This window comes from Babylonia areolata, chromosome 2, assembly GCF_041734735.1.
Source record: "Babylonia areolata isolate BAREFJ2019XMU chromosome 2, ASM4173473v1, whole genome shotgun sequence".
In the NCBI taxonomy this organism is placed as follows: domain Eukaryota; kingdom Metazoa; phylum Mollusca; class Gastropoda; order Neogastropoda; family Buccinidae; genus Babylonia; species Babylonia areolata.
Genome location: NC_134877.1, coordinates 64389157 through 64411053, shown reverse-complemented (window position 1 = coordinate 64411053; position 21897 = coordinate 64389157). Strand labels below are relative to the sequence as shown.

At 39.8% G+C, this 21897-nt stretch overlaps 1 protein-coding gene across 7 annotated transcripts in view; it reads left to right on the top strand.

Annotated features, from left to right (window-relative positions):
* The window catches only part of LOC143276139 (uncharacterized), a 54707-nt gene that overhangs the window by 21394 nt on the left and 11416 nt on the right, over positions 1-21897 (top strand). For 2 of the 7 annotated variants that reach the window (XM_076580556.1, XM_076580584.1), the window contains 5 exons: positions 2223-2519; positions 11365-11421; positions 12887-12907; positions 19437-19615; positions 20590-20633. In XM_076580556.1, the coding sequence (XP_076436671.1) occupies positions 2223-2519; positions 11365-11421; positions 12887-12907; positions 19437-19615; positions 20590-20633 (598 nt within the window). The remainder of the gene's footprint in view (positions 1-2222; positions 2520-11364; positions 11422-12886; positions 12908-19436; positions 19616-20589; positions 20634-21897) is intronic. The other 5 variants (XM_076580570.1, XM_076580564.1, XM_076580577.1 and 2 more) reach the window with 5 other exon arrangements.

Here is a 21897-nt window from a genome sequence, read left to right as displayed (position 1 = left end):
GTGTGTACGTGTGTGTGTGTGTCTGTGCCTTTGTCTGTGTCTCTGTGTCTGTGTGTGTGTGTACATTTATAGTTTTTTTGGTTGTTGGCATTTGTAAATTTTTTGGTTGTTGTTGTTGGCTTTGGGTTGTTGTTTTTTTTTCCTGTTAAGTCACTGAGTCAGTCTATTGGGAGTCTTCCTTTTCTGAGTTTTCAGCTTACTTTGGATGTGGTTTTTTATGTTCTGTTTGTGGGTTAACCATTATTTTTCTTATAGGTTTTTATTTTAGTTTGCTCACATCTTTGGTACTCCACAGACCACCTCTTTGTTGTTGCTGTCATTGTTGTTGTCATCATTGTTGTTATTGGCCTTGTTTCATTACTTTTGTTATTTCATTGTTTTCTATTCTTGTGTAAAATCTAAAGTTTTTACTTGTCTGTTTCAGTGTTTGTAGTGTTTATGTAACAGATTTATACACACGATTCTTTCATTAAAAAAAAAAATCAAAACAGTCAGTAATGTGAAATTTGAAAGGAGGAAATGATAAACAATTCTTGCGGACATGGAGCATGTACTTTTTATTTCATAGACCCTTCGAATGGTTCATTTTAACTTTTTTCCTCTCTTCGTCTGTTTTAGAGGATTTTCTTTGTGTAAATCGCTTGACTGCTTCGTCCATTTTTAAGGAGTCTTGGAAGCTTCGATGACAGTTATATCCATTTGATTAATGGAGGTATTTCATTAAACGTTTGTACTTATTTTAGAAGAGGGAGAATCACTGACTGATGTCAGCAGGCTCGGAAAAGGTTCATGTAAGTGATTTTCTCATACAGGTCTCACAAAATTCTTTTTTTCTCAGATAATTGAAACTAGTCTTCTTTAAAGCGGCGAGGCCACAATGGTCTTGGACTTGCAATCCTTTTCACCATTTTTCAGTGCTGCATGTGCTTAAGGAAATCAAGAAGTGATGAAGAAAACCTGAATAATGATTCAGAAGATGATTTTTGCTTATTCTTATAGCTCCTTTTTTGTTTGTTTCTTTGTTGGGTACTGGTGAGTTACTTTGCGGAATTCCCACAGAATAGTGTAAACATGCAATAATTTCGATAAATCTCAACAAATCACATGTTGAGGCCTTTTGTTTTATTTCGATGTGAAGGTACAACTAGAAGTTATTTTACACCAGTCAGTTCAATTTCATGCATAAATTGCTGCAAATAGAGAAGCTACAATAGTTTTAGTATGCATATTACTGACACTCTTTTCTCCTCTGCACATGGAATACACCTCACCTCAAAAAGTGTCAACAGTCACAGGATTTACACTTTGAGACTTTTGATTGAAACTTATGTTGTCTAATATCACCAACAGTGAAGAAACATTAAAAAAAATAATAATAAAAAAAAAATTAAAAGGAATGTTCTTTCATCTTTTTTTTTTTTTTCCCCTTTTTTTCTTAACCTCGGGCAGTTTTAGTTTGCATGAAAAGTATGGCAGTTTGGTCTTTTAAATCTTTGATACTTGAGGTGCATGCTTTTTTTTTCTTTTTCTTTTTTTAAATAGCCCAAGTGTGTTTATGACAATTATTTATCTTAATTTGTTTATTTATTATTTGTTTCAAATGTTTGGTTGTTTGCCTGATTTAGCAATTATTTATTGAGTCAGTTGCTTTTTTGTTGTTGTTGTTGTTGCTTTCTTTCTTTTCTTTTTTTTCAATTTTCATTGATAGATACATTTTTTTGTCTATATTTTATGGCATTGAGAGTGCATTTAAACATTACAGTTAATTCAGCATCAGTGAGAAATGAAAACTTACACAGCCACAAATATGTTTCTCTCTTCCTTTGTATCCCAGACATCCTTTGGTAAAAAAAAGAAGAAAAAAAGAAGAAGAAAAGATCAGTAGAAATATATATATATATATATATATATATATAGAAACAGAAGGTTAACTCTTGTTCTTCACCTTCCATCCCCAAACCTCCAGCCATTCTTCTGCTTTCTCTTTTAATTCATGGTGGTTGATGGTCTTCAGCATGGCTGAACACCCTTTTGCAATAGAAATATACATAGCCAAAAGGTTCTTTTTCTCTGTTTCTACATCTCCTTGGACATCCTTCTGGAAAGAAAAAAAAAAAAGGAAACCACTTGTCCTTCACCCTTACCCCCCAACTTCCCCCTCACTGTCACTGTAATTCGTGCTGGTCCTTTATAACGGAGCTGAGCCACCCCCCTTCACACAGAACAACTTTCTTCCCAACGACTCGGAAGACGACTTCTACGATGCCTTTGATTCCCCGCCTCTGCCCCCTGTGAGCACTACCGGCACCACGGCAGTGGCAGCGGACATGGAGGACAAAGACGGGCTGCAGAGCTATAGCGACATGAACGACTCGTGCACTCTCTTCCAGTCCCACGATGCCCTGGGGGGCCTGGCCTGGTCCCAGGAGGACAGCACTCTCCTGGACGAGGGTGCTGGAGAGGCGGCCTTTGCCGAGGATCTGACGCTAGTGCGTACCATGCCGGATTTGGGCCCTGCGGTGTGTTGTTGTTGTGGGAGGTTTGGGGGGGGACGTACCCACAGGGAATGCTTGCCTGCCGCCGTGCAGCACTTGAAAAGGATGAACCTGTACTCTCTGTGTTAACAACCACTCACCAGCAGCCTTCGTGTACGCGCAGTACTGACTAACCTCATGTGGCATGGTGTATAACATGGACTGGACCGATATAGAGAGAAACTGATGATGGTGATGATGTTCCCGTGTAGAACGTTTTAGTGGAGCAAGCAGCATGATGGTATGCTTGTTCTTCTTTTGCTTACTAAACCTTTGCCTTCTGTAGTAATGTATTTGTCACACTGCCTTTTGCTGGAGTTTTAAAAGTTCTAGAAGTTTTTGCTTTCTTTGATCTGATGAACAACTTTTTTCTTTTTTCTTCTTTATCTCCTGCGTTACAGTGTATCTGTCATTTTGCCTTTCTTATTGAAAAAAGTAGCTTTCATTGATAGCAATCTTTGTGGTTATACCTGCAAGCAAAGCAAACCTGTGCTGTAGTTTTCAGTTGTCTGCCTGCCTGTCCAAGCATGTATGAGTGTGTACATGGTAAACATGTCTGCAAGTGAACACTGGCATTTTCTCAGGAACTGCACCAGCAGTACTGTAAACTTGGCACAGTGATGAACAGTTGTTTGATTTTTCCACAACTCAACAAGTGTTTGAAAGACCTAAAGCAAATCAAAGTCATGAACATGCTCCTGGATATGGGCATATTTCCTGGTGTACATGTGTACACTTGCTCACACTCATACATACACTGTGACACTTACACACATGCACACATACATATACATGGACACAATATCTTTGTATTAGTTTGATATTTTCATGGAAACCAGGGTTGTATTGCAGTCATTACTTGGTACACAGATCAGACACACAGACTGAAATGTGAGAGGCATTAAAATGAAACAGATACACAGTGGTAAAATGTGATCTGGCAATGGGGCAGTAAAGAAGGATGCAGGAACAGATACTGATCACTTAAATCCTGGAGGAACAAAAACCAAATGCTTAAATCCTGCAGGAACAGTGAAAGTGATTACATAACTCCTGCAGGAACAGAAAAAGTGATTTTATAACTCCTGTTGGAACAGAGAAAGTGATTACATAACTTTTTTGCAGGAACAGAGAAAGTGATTACATAATTCCTGCAGGAACAGAGAAAGTGATTACATAACTCCTGCAGGAACAGAAAAAGTGATTATATAAATCTTGCAGGAACAGAGAAAGTGATTACATAACTTCTGCAGGAACAGAGAAAGTGATGACATAACTCCTGCAGGAACAGAGAAAATGATTACACAATTCCTGTAGGAACGGAGAAAGTGATGACATAACTCCAGTAGGAATAGAGAAAGAGATTACATGGTTTTAGCATGGCCAAAGGAGTAGGTTTAGATTCTGACCATGCCATTGAATTTAGTTTAGTGATTACCTACAAAACTTCATGATCTTTTTTTTTATGATGCAAATTAATCTTCTTTACAATATTACGTCTACAACTGGATATAGAAACCAGTAGCTTTCATTGTCTTATTATCAGATTTCATGTTTATAAGATTTACTGCTTATTGAAAACAGAAGAAAGTTTCCTGCAAATGAAAGTCAAGCTGACAAGAAATGTTTCCTTGGGTTTTGGTTCATGCCAGAACCTCTATAGACAGATAAAAGTAATTACTTTTAGTCACCTCATAACTGACACACACAAATGCACGCATGCACGCACGCTTTTGCGTTTTGAGCTTCTAAAATGGACATTTACCAAATTGAGATCAAGGTGATGATTGAATGAAGAGCAAATTTGTTCAAAAACAATAACAACAACAAATTACCCTGGCCCCTCTCCACCCCCAGTTTTTATCTTTTGTCTTATCAAACAATATGTTGAATGAATTTTGTTAAATGTCTCACTACACATACAGTAGAAAAAAAGTATTTCACTTCATTTTATGATAGTGTTCTGCACAAATCTAGGGTGGGCTCTCAAGGCCTGACTGGTGTATCGGGTTTATGTGAAGGTCAGGTATCTGATCCTCTTTTTATATGCATATAAATTTTTATAAATTATATACAGCAGATGTGGTGCAGTGTATATGGAACAACCTGTGTGCTTTGACACTCCCTTGAAACAGAAAATAAAAAGTGAAGATTTTGTGCAAGGTGACAGGGTCCAAAGCAAGGGAAGAAACACATGGTGTCAAGTGGCCCAAGTACTGATGTGATGTGATAGGTCAGTGAGGAAGTCAGACAGGCAGTGTGACTGACACACACACACACACACACAGCACAGCACAGCACAGCACATCTGTCACTGGCTCACTCCACTTCAGGTCTCTTCTGACCCAGCACCATGGAGTCCGTGTTGTAAATTGTGACAGTGTAAAACATGGGAATTCGATCATCTTACCTCCAACCTGCCAGTAACCATGATGGTGACGGTGGTGGTGGTGATTGTAGTGGTGATGATGAGACATGTAGAACACCTGTGGAAAGTCAAAACAGGCATGAAACATCTCATGAGGTAATCATCTTTCTTGCTATGTTTTAGGATCAGGTCATGCATTCAGAATTGACATTCACACTGACTGAGATCCGTATGTATAATGTAAGACAAATCATGTCAAGAAGTGGATGAAATGAACACTGAAAAAAGTTTGTCAATTGATATGCAATGCTTTTTTTTTTTGTCCTGTCAAATCTCAGAAAGATTGTAAAAGTTTGTTGTTGGTATGCATAGCTTCCATTACGTCTAATCTACATAAATCATGCATTATGGATACTGTTGAAACTTATTGACAAGTGTATGCCTGCTGGCAACAGGTGCTCAGCTGCTCAGATGCATGACTGATTTGAAGAGTTGTAAAAATAGGTACATAACATTTGTCGACGTTTAAAGCTGCAGGGGACCACAGTGAATTCAGTCACGTGCAGTACAGGACTCATGCTACACACACAAAGACACAACAGCAGCAGCTCATTCAATGAAGCCCAGGGTGTTAAAACTGTACATTTCAATTTCCCTTCCTGGATGAGAGGCCAACTAACCAGCGGGTGATGACAGGAGGGAGCTGTTGTACTGATGCATTAAGAGGAAGCAGCACAGACGTCACCTCTGATGAAGGCTGCTGACAGATTGAGCATGATTCAGCTGACCTTTGGAAGGGCTGGGGGTGGGATGGGGGTAAAGGAAGTTGGGGGAGAGAGACAGATTTTGAAAAGAGCGGGTGATGATGTGAAGAAGGGAGCAGAGTGATGGTAGCAAGGGTGTGGGAGTGATGCTGTCTCAGTTGTGTGGAAATGTATGGTACACGTCTTTCTTCCATGCTGGTTGTGTACACTTCACTGTTAATTGTCTTGGTTGTGTGAGGAGCTGACAAAAGAGACTGTTTTGCAGTTAACAGTCCAATGTCTGGATATACCCTTGTGTTGAGATCTCTTGTGTCTTTCTTTCTCAGTCAGTCTCTCTCCCTTCCTCTCTCTCTCTTTCTCTCTGTCATGCTGTATCCCCATCTCTCTCTCTCTTTCACACTCTTGCTTTTTCGTTAAAAAACTTTGTCTTACACGTGTATGTATTGATGATGCATGCAAGCATGCAGCTGCTTCTCACTCACTCCCCTCCCACCAGCCCCCCCCCACCCCCCCATTCCCTGTCCTTTATCATTGCAGCCACTTTTCACACGCACAGTCATATACATCCTTCTCACCGCATACATGTTTTCAAGCACCAAAAGCTGTGTGAATGATTAACATGTTCCTCCAACAATGAACAAAGGAGAACAGTTTGAGTTCGCTTCTGCAGTTGATTCATCCAGTGCTTTGATTTGTCTCCAGACAAGATTCAGTGCAATATAGATACTTTTATATGTATCATCATCACCATTATTATTGTTATTATTATCATTATTCTTGTTGTTATTATTATTATTGTTAATAGAATGGTAGAAATATTCACTTGAATGGGGTCTTCTTTTTTGTTATTTTTGTTTTCCTACTTTTGCTGCTGGTGGGGGTGCAATTTGAAAGGAATGTTGACGTGTCATTTGAACTGCAGGGTGTGGGAATGCTCAAGCTCTGTGTGTGCATGTGACACAGAGAGCAGTGTGTATGGTGCATGGCACAGGCTGGGGAAAGCAGGCATTATAGCTCTGCATTTGGAAGGATTTGGGCTTTGTAAGGTACTGGATTTTGGGTCACTGGTTGCCTGTTAATAGTCTAACTGAAGCATGCAGATTGTGTGTGTGTGCGTGTGTGTGTGTGTGTGTGTTAATGAATGTATTGTGTGTATGTGTGAGTTTGTGTGTATATAAATGGGTACATTGTGTGTGAATGTGTGTGTCTTTGTGTGTGTGTGTGTGTGTGTGTGTGTGTGTGTGTGTGTGTGTGTGTGTTTGAAATTGTGCTGATGATGCAGATCAGTCTGTTTTTTTATTTTCCACTTTCAACTTCCTGGATGTGATATTGCTTGGTCCTCTTTCTCTCTTATCTGTCTCTTTCTCTTGATTGATCGTGTTTCTTTTGTCTTTATCTCTGTGTTATACTTGTGGATGTGTGTGTGTTGTGTGTGTGTGTGTGTGTGTGTGTGTGTGTGTTTGTGTGTGTGTGGTGTTGTGTGCAAAATATGTGTGGATGTGTGTGTGTGGATGTATGTGATATGTTTGGATGTGTGTGTATGATTATGCATTGATGTGTGTGTTATATTTATGTGTGTATGATATTATGGATGTGTGTGTGTGATGATTTTGTGCGTGTTCATGTGATTCATCTGTGTGTTTAGATGTGAGTGTTATTCACGCACATGTCAGTTGATTTTCCCATGGAGAAGCAGGGAGCAAGGAGAGAGGGGGAAAGAGAGTGAACATCTGTTTCATTCCATGAAAAGGAGTTCAGGTTACTTCTGCAACATCAGGACTGGCACCCCTCCCCCCTTTCACCCCACCCCCACCCCTCAGAACAATGCAACCTTCACTGAACCAAGCCCCAAGCCATGGACAACTTGACCTTAAGGACTTTTTGCCAGTTGTTAAACTCCACTTGAAGGCAGTGTGGATATGTGCGGCAGTAATTAACTTGTTGCCTTTGTTCACAGGCACATCCTTGTCTGATCTGAGTACCAGTTGCTCTTTTTTCTCTTTCTTCTTCTTTTCTTTTTTCTTTGTTTGTTGTTTAACCCCTTCACTGCTAGTACGTTTTGCTATGGGCTATGCTGAGAAAATTTTCAGAAAAACACGAAAAACACGCCAATTATTTTAATTTGCTTATATTTCAAAAAGTACTGAAGATAAGTGCATAAAAGTATATATCAAATGAAAGGAAAATGAACCAAGATTTTGTTTTTGATGCTCACATGTTCAAATAATGAGTCAATCTGACAGAAAAATTCCATCAAATGCATTAATAAAAAAAAATTGGGACTGTCATTCCATCATTTAGGTGCTACAATATCAACCGGGTTATCAACCTGTCTTTCTTGTGACTGTTGTGATCAACCACACACACTGTCAAGGCTGAGCAACAGTGTCCAGGTGCATAAGACTCCAACACAGTCCACACAAAGAATGAAAAGGGTGTACTCACCCAGGATCTATCACCAGTAAAAACGCTGTGTGGGGTACTTGCAGAAACAGTCTTCAAGACACAGTGCTGGTTTGCTGGGGCAGTCTGGGCAGTAGAACCCCACACCCTTTCTTTGTCCTTTCTTCCAGCAGACTCTGCACCTCCTTGTGGCCAGGCCTTCTGTGGGGTAGGTGGGATGAAGTGTCGTCCACACAAGACAAACAGCGTGGTCATCTTTAGCAGTGTCTTGGTCACCAAAAATCATGGCACTAATTACATCCTTCTGAAGTCCAGGAGTGTACTGCTGTTGCCTGCTTTTTTGTAGAGGATGTGTGCATTCAGCATGGCAATTTGTAGAAAATGCACACACAGCTATTTGTACCACTTCAAGGTTTTCCTTGTGACATCGTAGGGCTGCAGCTGTTGGTCATGATGGTCCATGGCACCCATGTTTTTGTTGTAATCCAGAATTGCTGGAGGCTTGTTTACTGCCTTTTGGTCTTGCTGCTGCTGGTCTTCAGTTGTAGGTTTGTGGCAAGTTGTCAACTCCAGATAGTCCAGGATGAACATCATGATCATCAGCATGCTGCATACCTGAAACACATTGCATAAAAGACTAAGTCTGTTGGGTTTGGGTTTTTTTTTGTTTTTGTTTTTTACATATAAAAAGATCATGAAATGGTACCATTTTATTTCTGATTGTTTTCAGAAGCTGAAATACAAACACACACATACCTACCCCACCCCCCAAAACACACACACACTGAAACTGGTTCATGGTATGCCACACCCCCTTCATTCTCTCTTTCTCATACAAAACAAAATGACAACACATCACACACACACACACACACACACACACACACACACACACTTCTACAAGTGTTGCATTTACAAAGTAATTTAGACATACAGTTCTGTATATCATTCTCTGATTTCAGTTTTATAAACATCATCTCTCCCCCCCCCCCGCCCCCCCACCTCTCTCTCTCTCTCTATAACAACAACAAACCAATACACACTCAGGAACGAACACACAGAAAGCTGCAGGCGAGCGACACACGCTGTCATCAACAATGAGCCAGCCAGCAAGCCACGCCCCCCTGGGCTGTGATGGTCAGACACAGTACCCACATGACTGACTCTCACTCACACACACTGATCAGTGACTGACGAAGCCACTTACCACATCTAACACATTCAAAACACACACAATGCAGTCATATTCATTGTTACAACAAACAGAGAGCAAATAATAAACTGACAAACCTCGAAAACACCCACCTGCATCTTGAATCAGCTGAGCTTGCTTGTCTTCAGTTTCGTCACACAACGCCACCTCCCACCCCTCTCCACTGTCAAAATCAGCGTCTTCGGCATCAACTTCATGCAGTTCTGTCTCATTCAGTCCACAATCTTCATCTCTACTGTTTGCATCGCGAAAGAATTCTTTCAATACAAGTGCAAGTGTTTGGGTTTGTCTGCGTTCAGCCATGGCTTTGCAAACACAACTTGAGCTTCGTACAAACTTGCAAAACTTTCGCCATAAATATCACAATCCAATGAATAATTTTAGCTTATGGAACTCAGGAGATAAAGAGCTCTCAGGGGAGCTAATTTAATGGTTAGCAGACTGTATTTTCTGTAATGCGGGACTCGAAACATGGAACGTTGTAACATGACGTACGGCGCACGTCAATACAGCATTGCTGAGCGAGATTTCATGACGTACGCCGTACGTCAACAGCGCAGTCAAGAGGTTAATAAGATTTTTTTTGTCTCCATATTTTGAATGTGATTCTTCTTCTTAAGTTGCATCTTGAAACAGTTCCACAATTAGACATATGAAAATAACAGTAACACTTTTTTTTTGGTCCAGTGATTTATCATATGATCTGTTCAGTCACTTTCCTGATGTTGTGTATAAATGTGTACTGTCATTCACTTATCTCCTTCAGTTGACAAACATTCCTTTGAATCTGAAATTAATGTGCCAAAATATTAACCCTTGCAAAAGATGCGTCACAAATTCAGCCCGTTGCTTGTGCATGTGATTTGGAGAGAGCAAAGTAATGATTGTATTGTGCGGATGTCCTTGCATGCATGCATGTATGTATGTTTGTGTGAGTTAGTATTTGAGTGGGTTGGAGTGTGTGTGTGTGTGTGTGTGTGCGTATGTGTGTCTGTGTGTGTATGTGGATGTGTCTGTGGATGTGTCTGTGGATGTGGATGTGCAATATTTTTGAAAGAACAGATACTGGCAAGCTGTAATAGTTTGACATCATCTTATTTTTTCTGATTAATCCTTTGGCTTTGATTAAGCACAGTTTTGATTGGTGCAAAAGACGTTTCTATTTTATTTTATTTCATTACTTGGCAGCATTGGCTTTTTTTTTTTTTTTTACCGTATCTCTTTGCTTTAATGTTTATTTTCTTAAGGTATGTGTTATTTCTGTGCTTATATATTTGTTTCTTTTTTGTTTCTTTTATTTTTGTTTTGTTTTTTGTTTTTTGCTTATTTCTTTCAGCTTTATTTAATTGAACATTAATTCCAATTGAGCATACATTCTCACAAGTTCTTGAATGTGAATTCAAATTTCAACAAAGCGTAATCTGAGGGTCCTGGGTTCAAATCTTCATAACGGATCCTGGTGGAGATTTTTTTGATCTCCCAGGTCAACATATGTGCAGACCTGCTCATGCCTGAACCCCATGCGTGTGTATACGCAAGCAGAAGATCAAATACGCACATTAAAGATCCTGTAATCCATGTCAGTGTTAGGTGGGTTATGGAAACAAGAACATACCCAGCATGCACACCCCCGAAAACGGAATATTGCTGCCTTCATGGCGGGGTAAAAATGGTCATACACGTAAAATCTCACTCGTGTACATGTAAATGATTGAACATAGGAATTGCAGCCCACGAACGAAGAAGGAGAAGAAATACATAATTGTGGTTTGGTGAAACAAACCTTGTCTCATTGTGTGGCATTTTCACTTATGATAAATCTGATGATTTGTTGTAGAGAAAAAAATGTTTGTACGTGTGTGTGTGTGTGTGTGTGTGTGTTAACACTTTAAATGATAAACTTGCCTTGTTGGAACAAACCTTGAAATCTGTTTTCAAGCTCTGTATGCTGTGTGAATGATTGATGTATAAGCACTTTGTTTTGTCTCTGCGCAAGATGATGATGATGATGATTTTAGTTGTTGTTATTGTTATTGTTATTATTATTTACGTTTTATGACAAACATCATGCTATGTTTTCAGGGGGATTCCGATATGGCTGACAGTCATGGCACAGAGTCTGTGGTCAAACTGGTACAGGTATGCAGTTTGAATTATTTTTTTTTTATCATTCATTTTGCTGTTATCACACTCCACCACACCCCCTCACTCCTTCACTATAAGTCAGGGTACTCAATTTTATTACTTTTGTTTTATCTTATTTTATATTTTTACCTGTTTATTTCTTCACTCTTTTTTTCATCCCAGAATCATGGATTTGGTTGTGTTGAATGAGTGTTATGAGAGTGATATTTTGTTTGAGCTTATTTCAAAATGGCAGGCTTACTTTTATGTGTGTTTTATTTTTATTTTCACTTGACCAGTTTTTATATTACTGCAGTGTTCCTGGGCCATAACATTCCACAGGGGGTTTGTAGACTGTTTTTAATGAAACATTTTCCCTTTGGTTATTCAGATTTAAAGAAACCACCCTTCCCCCTTTAATTTATTATTTTTTTATTTGTTGCTTTTGCCTTAATTAAATGTGGCTTATTGTCAATTTACTTGGGGAAAGTTTGCTTTTTGTATGTTTTTTTGTTGTTTTTTTTCATGTGTTTGAGCTTACTAATGGAATTACATCAGTAATGTGATGAACAGAAGTGTTTGCCTGTCAGATCGCTGAGGTTAACAAGTAAACTGTATTTAATCAAAGCCAGGATATTGTCAAAATGATGATAATGAATAATAAATGAATAGATCAATAGAATAAAATGATAAAGAAGGTAGTATTGATGATTATCAAATAAACAAAGAAATTCAGATAAAGAAAATAGTATTGTCCTAGATTCTGTGGCCTTTCTTGCCCTGCTCTCATGGTGACTTCATTTTCGACCCCCCTCCTCTTTCATGTATGGGATGAGTTCCTGTCAAGGTCTTCAGTGTCTGCAGATTAATGGTGGGGCTGTCGTTGGAGAGACATGGTGACAGTCTCCACCCTGGAGGGGATGCTCACTCAGACTGGCTCTGTGACTAGGTGATCAATGTTATCAGTAAGGAGTTTAATGAGTGGTGTCTAGCATTTTAATCAGTCCAGACACTGTTGAACACCATCAAAGTGTTTGAGCTGCAGAGCAGGGTCTACACTGGTGTGTGGCCTCCTTGTGCTGTGGCATTGATAGCTTCCTGTGGAGTGCCGGTGCTGAGACTTCAGTGTGGGAGTAATGCCACTGAAACCGTGCAGATGATGGGGCTGCAACAAAGAAGAAGATAGTATTGATAAAGAAAAAGCGATAAAATGAAAAAAATATGAAGGATGACAGGAAAGGTATTAACTGTAGTCATTTGAAAGAGCAATGAAATGAAAAAAATATGAAGGATGACAGGAAAGGTATGAGTTGTAGTCATTTGAAAGAGTGATAAAATGAAAAAATATGAAGAATGACAAGAAAGGTATTAGCTGTAGTCATTTCATTTAACTTCTTTACACATACATGTGTGATATAAGACGAGGCAGAAGAAGGTGTCGTAATTAACGAGTGCTGTATGTGTGTTTCCAACGACAAAGGAGAAAAGTAGCCAAGGGCAGGTAATGACTGGTTGCTCTCATTTTTCTGTTCTCTTCCATCTCGAGTTTTGTCTGTGTTACAAGAGGTCCTTCCATAGTTGTTCAACTCATGTTTTTTTCTCTCTCTTTTCTTGGGCATTGAGTGTTGTGTTGCGTTTTGTTGCACTTAGCAAAATACGGCTTTTAAGAAGGCAAGCTTGAGTGCCATGAAGCAGTATGCCTTGTATATAAGATAGTAGTAGTAGTAGTAGTAGTAGTAGAATAGGGACCAAAAAAAGACAAGTTGGGAAGCTTTTGCACACTCCTTTCATTGTTTATAAGTTGGTATTGGGGGTGGGGAGAGGGGGCATTTCAAGAAGTGTGTACAGCTGAGCAGAATACTTTATTCAAATTTGTTTAGATTGGTAGCCATAAAAAACACTGAGAACACACACTCTCATTCATTCATTCACTTATTCTCAGTAACAGTTGTATGTAATTGTGTAAACATAAACACTTGTGTTCACACACACAGCTACACACACACACACACACACACACACACACACACACACACACACACACACACACACACACACACACACACACACACACACACACACACACACATATTCAGTATTAGATCAATAGTCATAAAGAAACAGGAAACTTGATTGATATTGTGGACAGTGCTAAACTCACTTTTTTACCTCCAAGAATGCAGCAGTGCTTTAGATGTAATTGAATGGAAATTCCTCACAAATATATTGTGTATGTATTAAAATGAAGTTGATCAACAATGTCAGAATAACAAAAGATAATCAAGCAACCTGCCTTAATCTTGTTTCATATGTGTATGAATTAAATTGCCACTAGAAAGATGAGTATAGTACTAGTAGTCAACAGCACATAAAGTATCTGAAGGTTTTCCATGGAATAAAACAAACAAATAACATCAGCACAGTCCATATTTCACTCAGTCGTATGCATAAACACACTGGAAACTTGCAGTTTCTTCAATAAACACAGACTGTATAGAAAGAAAGAAAGAAACATACTGTGTATCACTTAGTTATTTGTTTTTGATGTATAAAAGTACAGTGCAGTGTAGGTGGTAAACAACAGATGAAGCCCAGTTGAAACAGGAATGGACACACAGTGTCTTTTTGTAGTTACAGAGAAAAGGAAAATGGCAAAGAAAGGTAGATTTTTTTTTTCTTTTTAAACAATAAAAACTGAAAGGGAAAGGACAGAGAAAAGAATGATGAAGAGATTGTGTGTGTGTATGTGTGTGTGTGTGTGTGTGCATGTGCGTGTGTGTGTGAGTGAGTTAGAGACTGCACATATATGTCTATTAAAACCCATGAACTATGGAAGGCCTCTGACTTTGCGTCCTGGTCCTTTGTCTGTGTTGTGTCTCCTGCAGAACACTTTTTTTTCTTGTCTGAAGTGATTTCACTGACCAGTGCACTGCTAGTTTAAACGTTCACTGCTTCTGCTCAGTTACCCTGACCCCTGGCCCCTAGTGTTTGAGAGTGCGTTTGGTTTGTTTGGGTGATTGGCATGCTGACGTTCTGATGCCTATAGGTTCGTATTTAGTCAAATCCTCAGTTTTGCATAATGTGTATTCTGTTCACGGTAATCAGTTAACCTGTTTGGGCGACTCAGTTGCATCAGGTCTTGCAGATTAATCAATACCACATGTTTAATCTTTAACCTGTTTTAAATTCTCATCTTTTTTCATTTGGGCAGATCACTTTTGTTTCACTGTGTAGTTGTATTGAGCAAAGTTCATTTGTTTGGCTGGCTGAGTGGATTTATGTTTGTTTTGTTTTTTAACTATTTAACGTTACTACTGGGCACATGCATCACTTGAAGATTGATGAACACTTAATGATTTAGAACTACGCCATTCTACATACAGGTCTGTTGTGCTGGTGCCGGGTGGTCGCAGGGGTCAACAAGGCATTTGTGCAGTGATTATGTTTATACATACAAGCATGTGTTTGAACCATATTTTGTATGGCCATTATCATCATCATAATGTAATGTGTTGGTTCAGTTTTCACTGTCATGGAACTGCTGATCTGCATTTCCTTGTGTTAGAACCATGGAATTTATCATGCTTGTTGCCGTGATAAAGTTTAGGCAGACATGCTTTGCACTGACTGAAAGGTTGCCCAGGGGTTGCTATTCATGGCCAGTACAGCTCTGTGAAATCATGTCCATGTGTATGAGCACAAAGACACACACGTGTATCATTAACACACGCGCACACACACACAATCACTCATGCACACATTCTCACTCATTCATTCACTCATGCTCAGTCCCAATTATCTACATTTTTGTAAACACACACACACATAAATATTTAGGATTAAAACTACTATTTGATATATATATCCAGTATCCTTTTTTCCCCTTTTTTTTGATATGTGTTAAATCTTTCAGTTTTATATGCATGTTTTTGATAAATGTACCAGAAACTTTTCATTACACAAACCATAAATTATTATATATAATATACATTATACACTATGAAGTCATGAGGCCTATCATATGTCAAGTTTATTTATTTCATTAATTACCCTTCATCTTCATATCATGAGAAATATTCTGATGGTGACAGAAAGGACAAGAGAAAGGTGGCTTCAGCACTGAATGTATCAGGGATATGTTTGGTTGGGCTCAGTGCTGTATTTGTTTTGTTGCAGACTACTGATTGCTCAGATCTGTGTCTCAGGTTTTGTTTACCTGTGTCCACTGTAGTTATGTATAGGACAGGAACTGGAAGGGGAAGTTGGTTGGTGGTTACCATTATCAGAACATTGTGTGAAAGTTTGACTGACAAACTACAGGGTACGAGTATCTGTGTGAACTGGAAGAGTGGTGGAGGTGTACCTTTGTAACGCTTGGTGGATTTGGGGTTCAGATCATTTGTGGGCATTCCTTTTTTTTTTTTTTTTTTGGTCAGGTCTGGGTCCGTTTGCTTTGCTTTATGGGAAGGGACTTTGCTTGGCAAATTTCGAATACGATTAAAAATACCAATTTAGTGAAAGAGAATTTTCATCTTTGCATTGTTTGGTGGTGTCTGGATTTTTTTTTTCTTTTTCTTTTCTTTTCTTTTTTTTTTTGGTCAGCTGTTTATTTCAAATCACCCAGCTTGTGAACCACATTTAGGGAACCTATGAAGTCATTTAAACAGAAATATATTGTAGTTTGGCTGTGAACATAAATCACTTCTTTTTAATTTACAATTTTATCTTTCTTAAGTAGCTGATTTGGTCTGTGTATGTTTATATCCCTTGTTAAGTGGCTGTGGACACTAACTTCTATACAGTATGTGTTGTTTAAATAAGAGAGTGATTATCCACTGCCCATCATGTTCAGTAAGACAGGCCATTGAGAGTGTGTATTGTTCCAGTAATTGAGGTGTCATCTATTGTGCGTATTGTTCCAGTAAGATTGAATAGTCCTCTTCTCATTAGTATGTCTTGTTCTGATAAAAAGTAAATAGTCATTCAGATGAGACAATATTCTGAGGTCCTGTATGTAGCATATACTTAGCACACATAAAAGAACCCATGGCAACAGAATACAATGCAGTAGTTATCCACTGTGTTTGTTGTTCCAATGGATTTTGTATAAAGAAAAATCCACATCACCAGCAGATTTGGGTGTCTAAATTAGATCATTCAAAATGATGAGGCTTTAATTTGTGTGTTATTATGTGGCTAATAGTAATGTTAAACAACAGCCGGACTTAGACCCACCTACAGGAATCTCTCACTCTCTCTTTCACACATTGCACATACACATACACATATAACAGAAATGTGGGCATATGCATTCACACACGTATACACAATGCACAGTTACACATATTCACATGCACACAATTAAATCAGCAAGCACGCACATTTGCGCGTGCTCCCACACACACACACATACACACACATTAGACTAACTGTTACAGTCACTTCAGTCTAGGTGTTCTTTTGTTGTTGGTTTTTGTTGTTGTTTTTTTTAAATTAATTTTTAATGCATGTAAATTCTTAATCAATTTACATTTTGAAAGGAGTGAAGACTTTGTTCGTGATAGTTGATGTTGGTAGTTATATACTGGATTGGATACTTTGTTTCTGTTGTGTTTAACATGTAGTGTGTTTTCCAGAAAATGGATTGATTGGTTGATTTGTCTCTTGTGTGCATAACAGTCAGAAAGTGTCTGCTTATGTTCCACTCCACCACACCCCTTCCAGCGAGATTGTGTTGGTAGTTGTTGAGAAATAAACAGGGTTTGTTGTGCTACTTTAATGCTTTTTTTGTGCTTTTTTTTTTCCTTATGTGTGTGCTCCCCCCTTCCCCCCTCCTCTTACCCTGCAGTCCCCCCCCCCCACCTCCCCCTCCCCTTCCCATTTCCCATGGCTGCAAAGAATTAGCATTTCATTTTGTTTTTTAGAAATGTTAGTCTCAGTCATTTTCAGCATTTGGTTTTGTTGTTTAGAAGTGTTACAATTTACTCTCAGTCATTTTTTGCAGTCTTCTCCAGTAGCAGCCCGACCGTAGTCAGAGTTCATTTTGTTTTAGAAGCTGCTTATTTTTGTTTGATACCCATTGTAATTTGGCCCACGTCATAGTGTCATTAGGGGAATGCAGGTGCCAATCCTCTCCTTCCACTTTTTAACCTTTCCCAAACAAAGTCAGGTACCCATTCACACTTGGGTGGAGTGAGGAAAATCAAGGTACTGTGCCTTTCCCAAGGACACAACACCATGCCGAAACGAGGCCTTGAACCCTGATTACTGGTGAACACTGCATCAGACGTCAAATGCCTGACCAGTTGTGCCACCGTGCCTCCTTGCTTATCTGCTCTTGAAATTTGTAATCACCCAATACAGAGTATTTCTGTTGTAAAGTTGTTTTCCTGAAAAGCAGGGCACTCTGAAAGTGAGCAAGAGTGATGAGTGTGAATGTTCTTGAAATGCATATCTGCACTGTGCAACTGGAGATTACAACATATTTCACTCAACACTAACAATGATATTGTCCGTACAATGACAGACTGGTTCTTGCTAAATGTTTCACATGACCACTTACTCTAACTGTTAATATGGTACCTACAAACAACAGAGCAGTTCAAACATTTTCTTGAATGGGTTCTGAAATGTTCTGTTTATTAACTACCATGCTTCTCTGTTGATTTTGGCTGGGCCTGTTAAAATTAAGCCAAACTTACAAGTTTTTGATTTTACTAATTGTTTTTTTTTTTAGTCTGTATCATTTATGAGAATTGGGCAAGCTGTAGCTCATTGCTTACACTTTGTTATCCACTCACATCATGCATTTAATTTTTTTAAATTTTATAACAGGTTTCTTTTATTTTTTTTGTGGTTGTTCATTGTTTGTGATATTATGGCATGTTATGAAAGAAAAGTATAATTCGTTATATGCATTTATGCTTATTATGATCAGTTTTATGTGACTGGAGTATAATTGTAATGCATTTATGCTTGTTATTATAATGAGTTTAAAGTTATAGAAGAGTATCATACAGTAAATACATTTATAATTGTTATTTTGATGGGTCATTTTTTTTAATTTAAGAGACATCTATAACAATATTTGTCCTTAATATTAACATAATTATTGTTGTTAAATTCACATGCAAGGATTGTTGCAGATGTTTTTCAAATAGAAACCACCAACTCATTGTGAATAAAACAAACTTCACTCATTCCACTATTATCACACGTAAACACACACACACACACACACACACACACACATTATATGATTTTGTTTCAACCAAATTCAGATTATTTTTTCATGCCCAAAAGATAGATAAACCATAAACTCAGGGTAGTTTTTTGTGTTCTTTTTGTTTTTTGTTTTTTTAACTAACTGTAACCAGGATGTTTTTTAGACACATCAGTGTGCTGAGGTACTCAGTGCTAAAGCACTCAGTATTTCAAACAGACTGTAACATGGAGGTTTGTACACTAGATGTTTAAGTATGGTACTCAGTCAGTGCAGAAATATTCAGTCACATTTGAACAAAACTGTACCCTGGATCTGTGTGGGTATGCACACTCTAGGTGTTGAAGTTTGAACAGATCTGTACCCTGGATGTGTGTGAGAGTACACTCTAGGTGCTGAAGTTTGAACAGAATTGTACTGTGGATGTGTTTGGGTGTGCACTCTATGTGCTGTACTCAGCTGGTGCTAAAACACTCAGTTCCCTTTGAACAGAACTGTACCCTGGATGTGTGTGGGTGTACACTATAAGTGCTGAAGTTTGAACAAAACTGTACCCAGGATGTGTGTGGGGGTGTGCACACTCTAGGTGCTGAAGTACTCAGCTGGTGCGAAAGCACCTTTGAACAAAACTGTACCCTGGATGTGAATGGGAGTACACTATAGGTGCTGATGTTTGAAGAGAGCTATACCCTAGATGTGTATGGGAGTACACTGTAGGTGCTGAAGTACTCAGCTGGTGCTAAAGCACTCAGTCCCCTTTGAACAGAACTGTACCCTGGCTGTGTGTGTGTGGGTGTGCACTCTCTAGGTGCTGAAGTACTCGCAGTCTGACTGGAACAAGCTGCGGCAGGAGCTGGAGCTGACGTTCCAGGCCCAGCTGCTGGCCAAGGAGAAGGAGTGGGGCGGCAAGCTGGCCGACCGGGACACGCGCCTCGCCACGCTGGAAGAGGCCAACAAGAAACTGCGGCAAACCAATGACGACATGAGGTGGGCCTGTGACTCTTCTGGTTTTTGCATCCTTCTTTTGTTTTCTCTCTCTCTACCTGTGTTTACTTTCTTCTTCCTTTTCTCTCTGTCTCTCTCTATCTGTCTCTGTCTCTTTCTCACTCTCGCTCTCTGTCTCTCCCTCTGTCTCTCTCTTCCTTCTCTCTCTCTTTCTCTTTTTTCTCTCTGTCTCTGTTTCTATTTCTCTCTTTCTCTCTGTCTCTGTCTCTCTCTTGTCAGTTTGAATTTTCTACTAATTTGGTTTTTTTTGGTTTTTTGTTTTGTTTTTGTTTTTACATGGGAGATGGGATCATGAATGCTATGTTCTCCAGAATGTGATTCATGTTCCCACCCCTTCAAATGAGGCTTTGGTCTTGATTCCAGTGTGTGTGAGTGTGTGTGAGGGGCAGGGTTGGGGGGGGGATGGGTGATTTGGGTAAGAGGCCATGGGCATTTTGGGGATGAACGCTTTCCATATATACCTTGTGTATTGGCCAAGCCTTAAGGTTTTCACAGACTTATTCCATGAGTCTGAATAACAGTGATATTGTCTATTGAAACTATAGTATGCATGATGGGCGTGACAAGCGGAAAGATTTTATAGGCCCCTGTTGTATACCAGTCAGTTTGGAATGAAGATATGAAGATCACCTTGTTTCAGTTTTAAGCAGAACCCAAAGAAAAGATATCTATTGTAAACAAAAATGATGTTGTAAAACACTGAATAATAAACGTAAATGTACACCAATCAGTATGAATATTTTTTACGATTTTCCTTCCTGAGTTCTGTTTTTCACTATATTTTATTATCCGCTGTTTAAAACAACTATGTCTTATATGTATGATAAATTTGATCCCCAAAACATTTTGGAGTGGAGGTTAGGGATTAACCCAAGGACTTTTAGTATTGCTGGTTTTGTAATTTCAGTAACTTTGTGCCCTTCCTGGACATCTCATCCTGAGTTTTGTGTGTGCAGGACTGTGATGGGTGAATTTGAAAAGACTATTGGACAGCTGCAGTGTAAGTATTCACCACTTCTTTTATTTCGTACTCTGTGTGTTTGGGAGCATGCATGTGACTTGTTCATCTGTATGCGTGCACATGGATGGTAACAGAAATTTTACGAGACACATCATCATCATGGCCTGGCTTCGCTGACGAAGATCTAGGAAGGGCGTTGTCCACGTCTGATGCAGGCACGCTCATGGCTGACAAGGCCAATGCGGGAAAAGCAGAGTCGGCCGCAGCGGTTGCAAGGGAAAGTCTGGTCTGGGTTCGCGGCTGCAGCGTCGTGGTTCTTCCTCCTTCTGCGTTTGTCCTCAAGGCTGGCCCTGCGGTTGTTTTCGAAGGAGGAGACAGCTTGGTGGATGGTGCGTCGCCAGGTCTCTCGATCAGCGGCTACTGCGGACCACTGGCGATGGTCAATGTGACAGGCACCGAGAGCTTTCTTCAAGGAGTCTTTGTATCTCTTCTTGGGTGCTCCTCTGTCACGGTGGCCAGTGGACAGTTCGCCATACAGCGCGATCTTGGGCAGGCGGTGGTCCTCCATCCTGGACACGTGCCCTGCCCAACGTAGCTGGGTCTTTAGCAGCACTGCCTCGATGCTGATAGTCTTTGCCTGCTCCAGGACCTCGACATTTGTGATGTAGTCACTCCAGTGGATGCTGAGGATGGTGCGAAGGCAGCGCTGGTGGAAGCGATCAAGCAGTCGTAAGTGGTGCCGGTAGGTGACCCAGGTTTCGGAGCCATACAACAGGGTGGGCAGTACAACAGCTCTGTACACGCTGATCTTTGTGTCTTTCTTCAGGTGTTTGTTGTTCCACACTCTCTTGTACAGTCTGCCGAATGCGCTGTTTGCCTTTGCAAGTCTGTTGTCGATCTCCTTGTCGATCTTGGCGTCAGACGAGATGGTGCAGCCTAGGTAGCTGAACTGGTGGACCGACTTCAGCTCTGTCTCACCGATGTTGATGTGAGGAGCGTGGAATTCTTCCTGTGGGGCAGGCTGGTGGAGAACTTCTGTCTTTTTCAGACTGACTTCTAGGCCGAAGAGCTGCGCAGCCTCTGCGAAGCAGGACGTTATACGCTGCAGGGCCGCTTCTGTATGGGCGACGAGGGCAGCATCGTCGGCAAACAGAAGCTCTCTGATGAGTTGCTCCAGTGTCTTGGTGTGGGCCTGTAGCCGCCTCAGGTTGAATAGGCTGCCATCAGTGCGGTATCTGATGAAGATACCGTCGTCGTCGCCAAGATCTTCAGTGGCCTGTTGGAGCATCATGCTGAAGAAGAT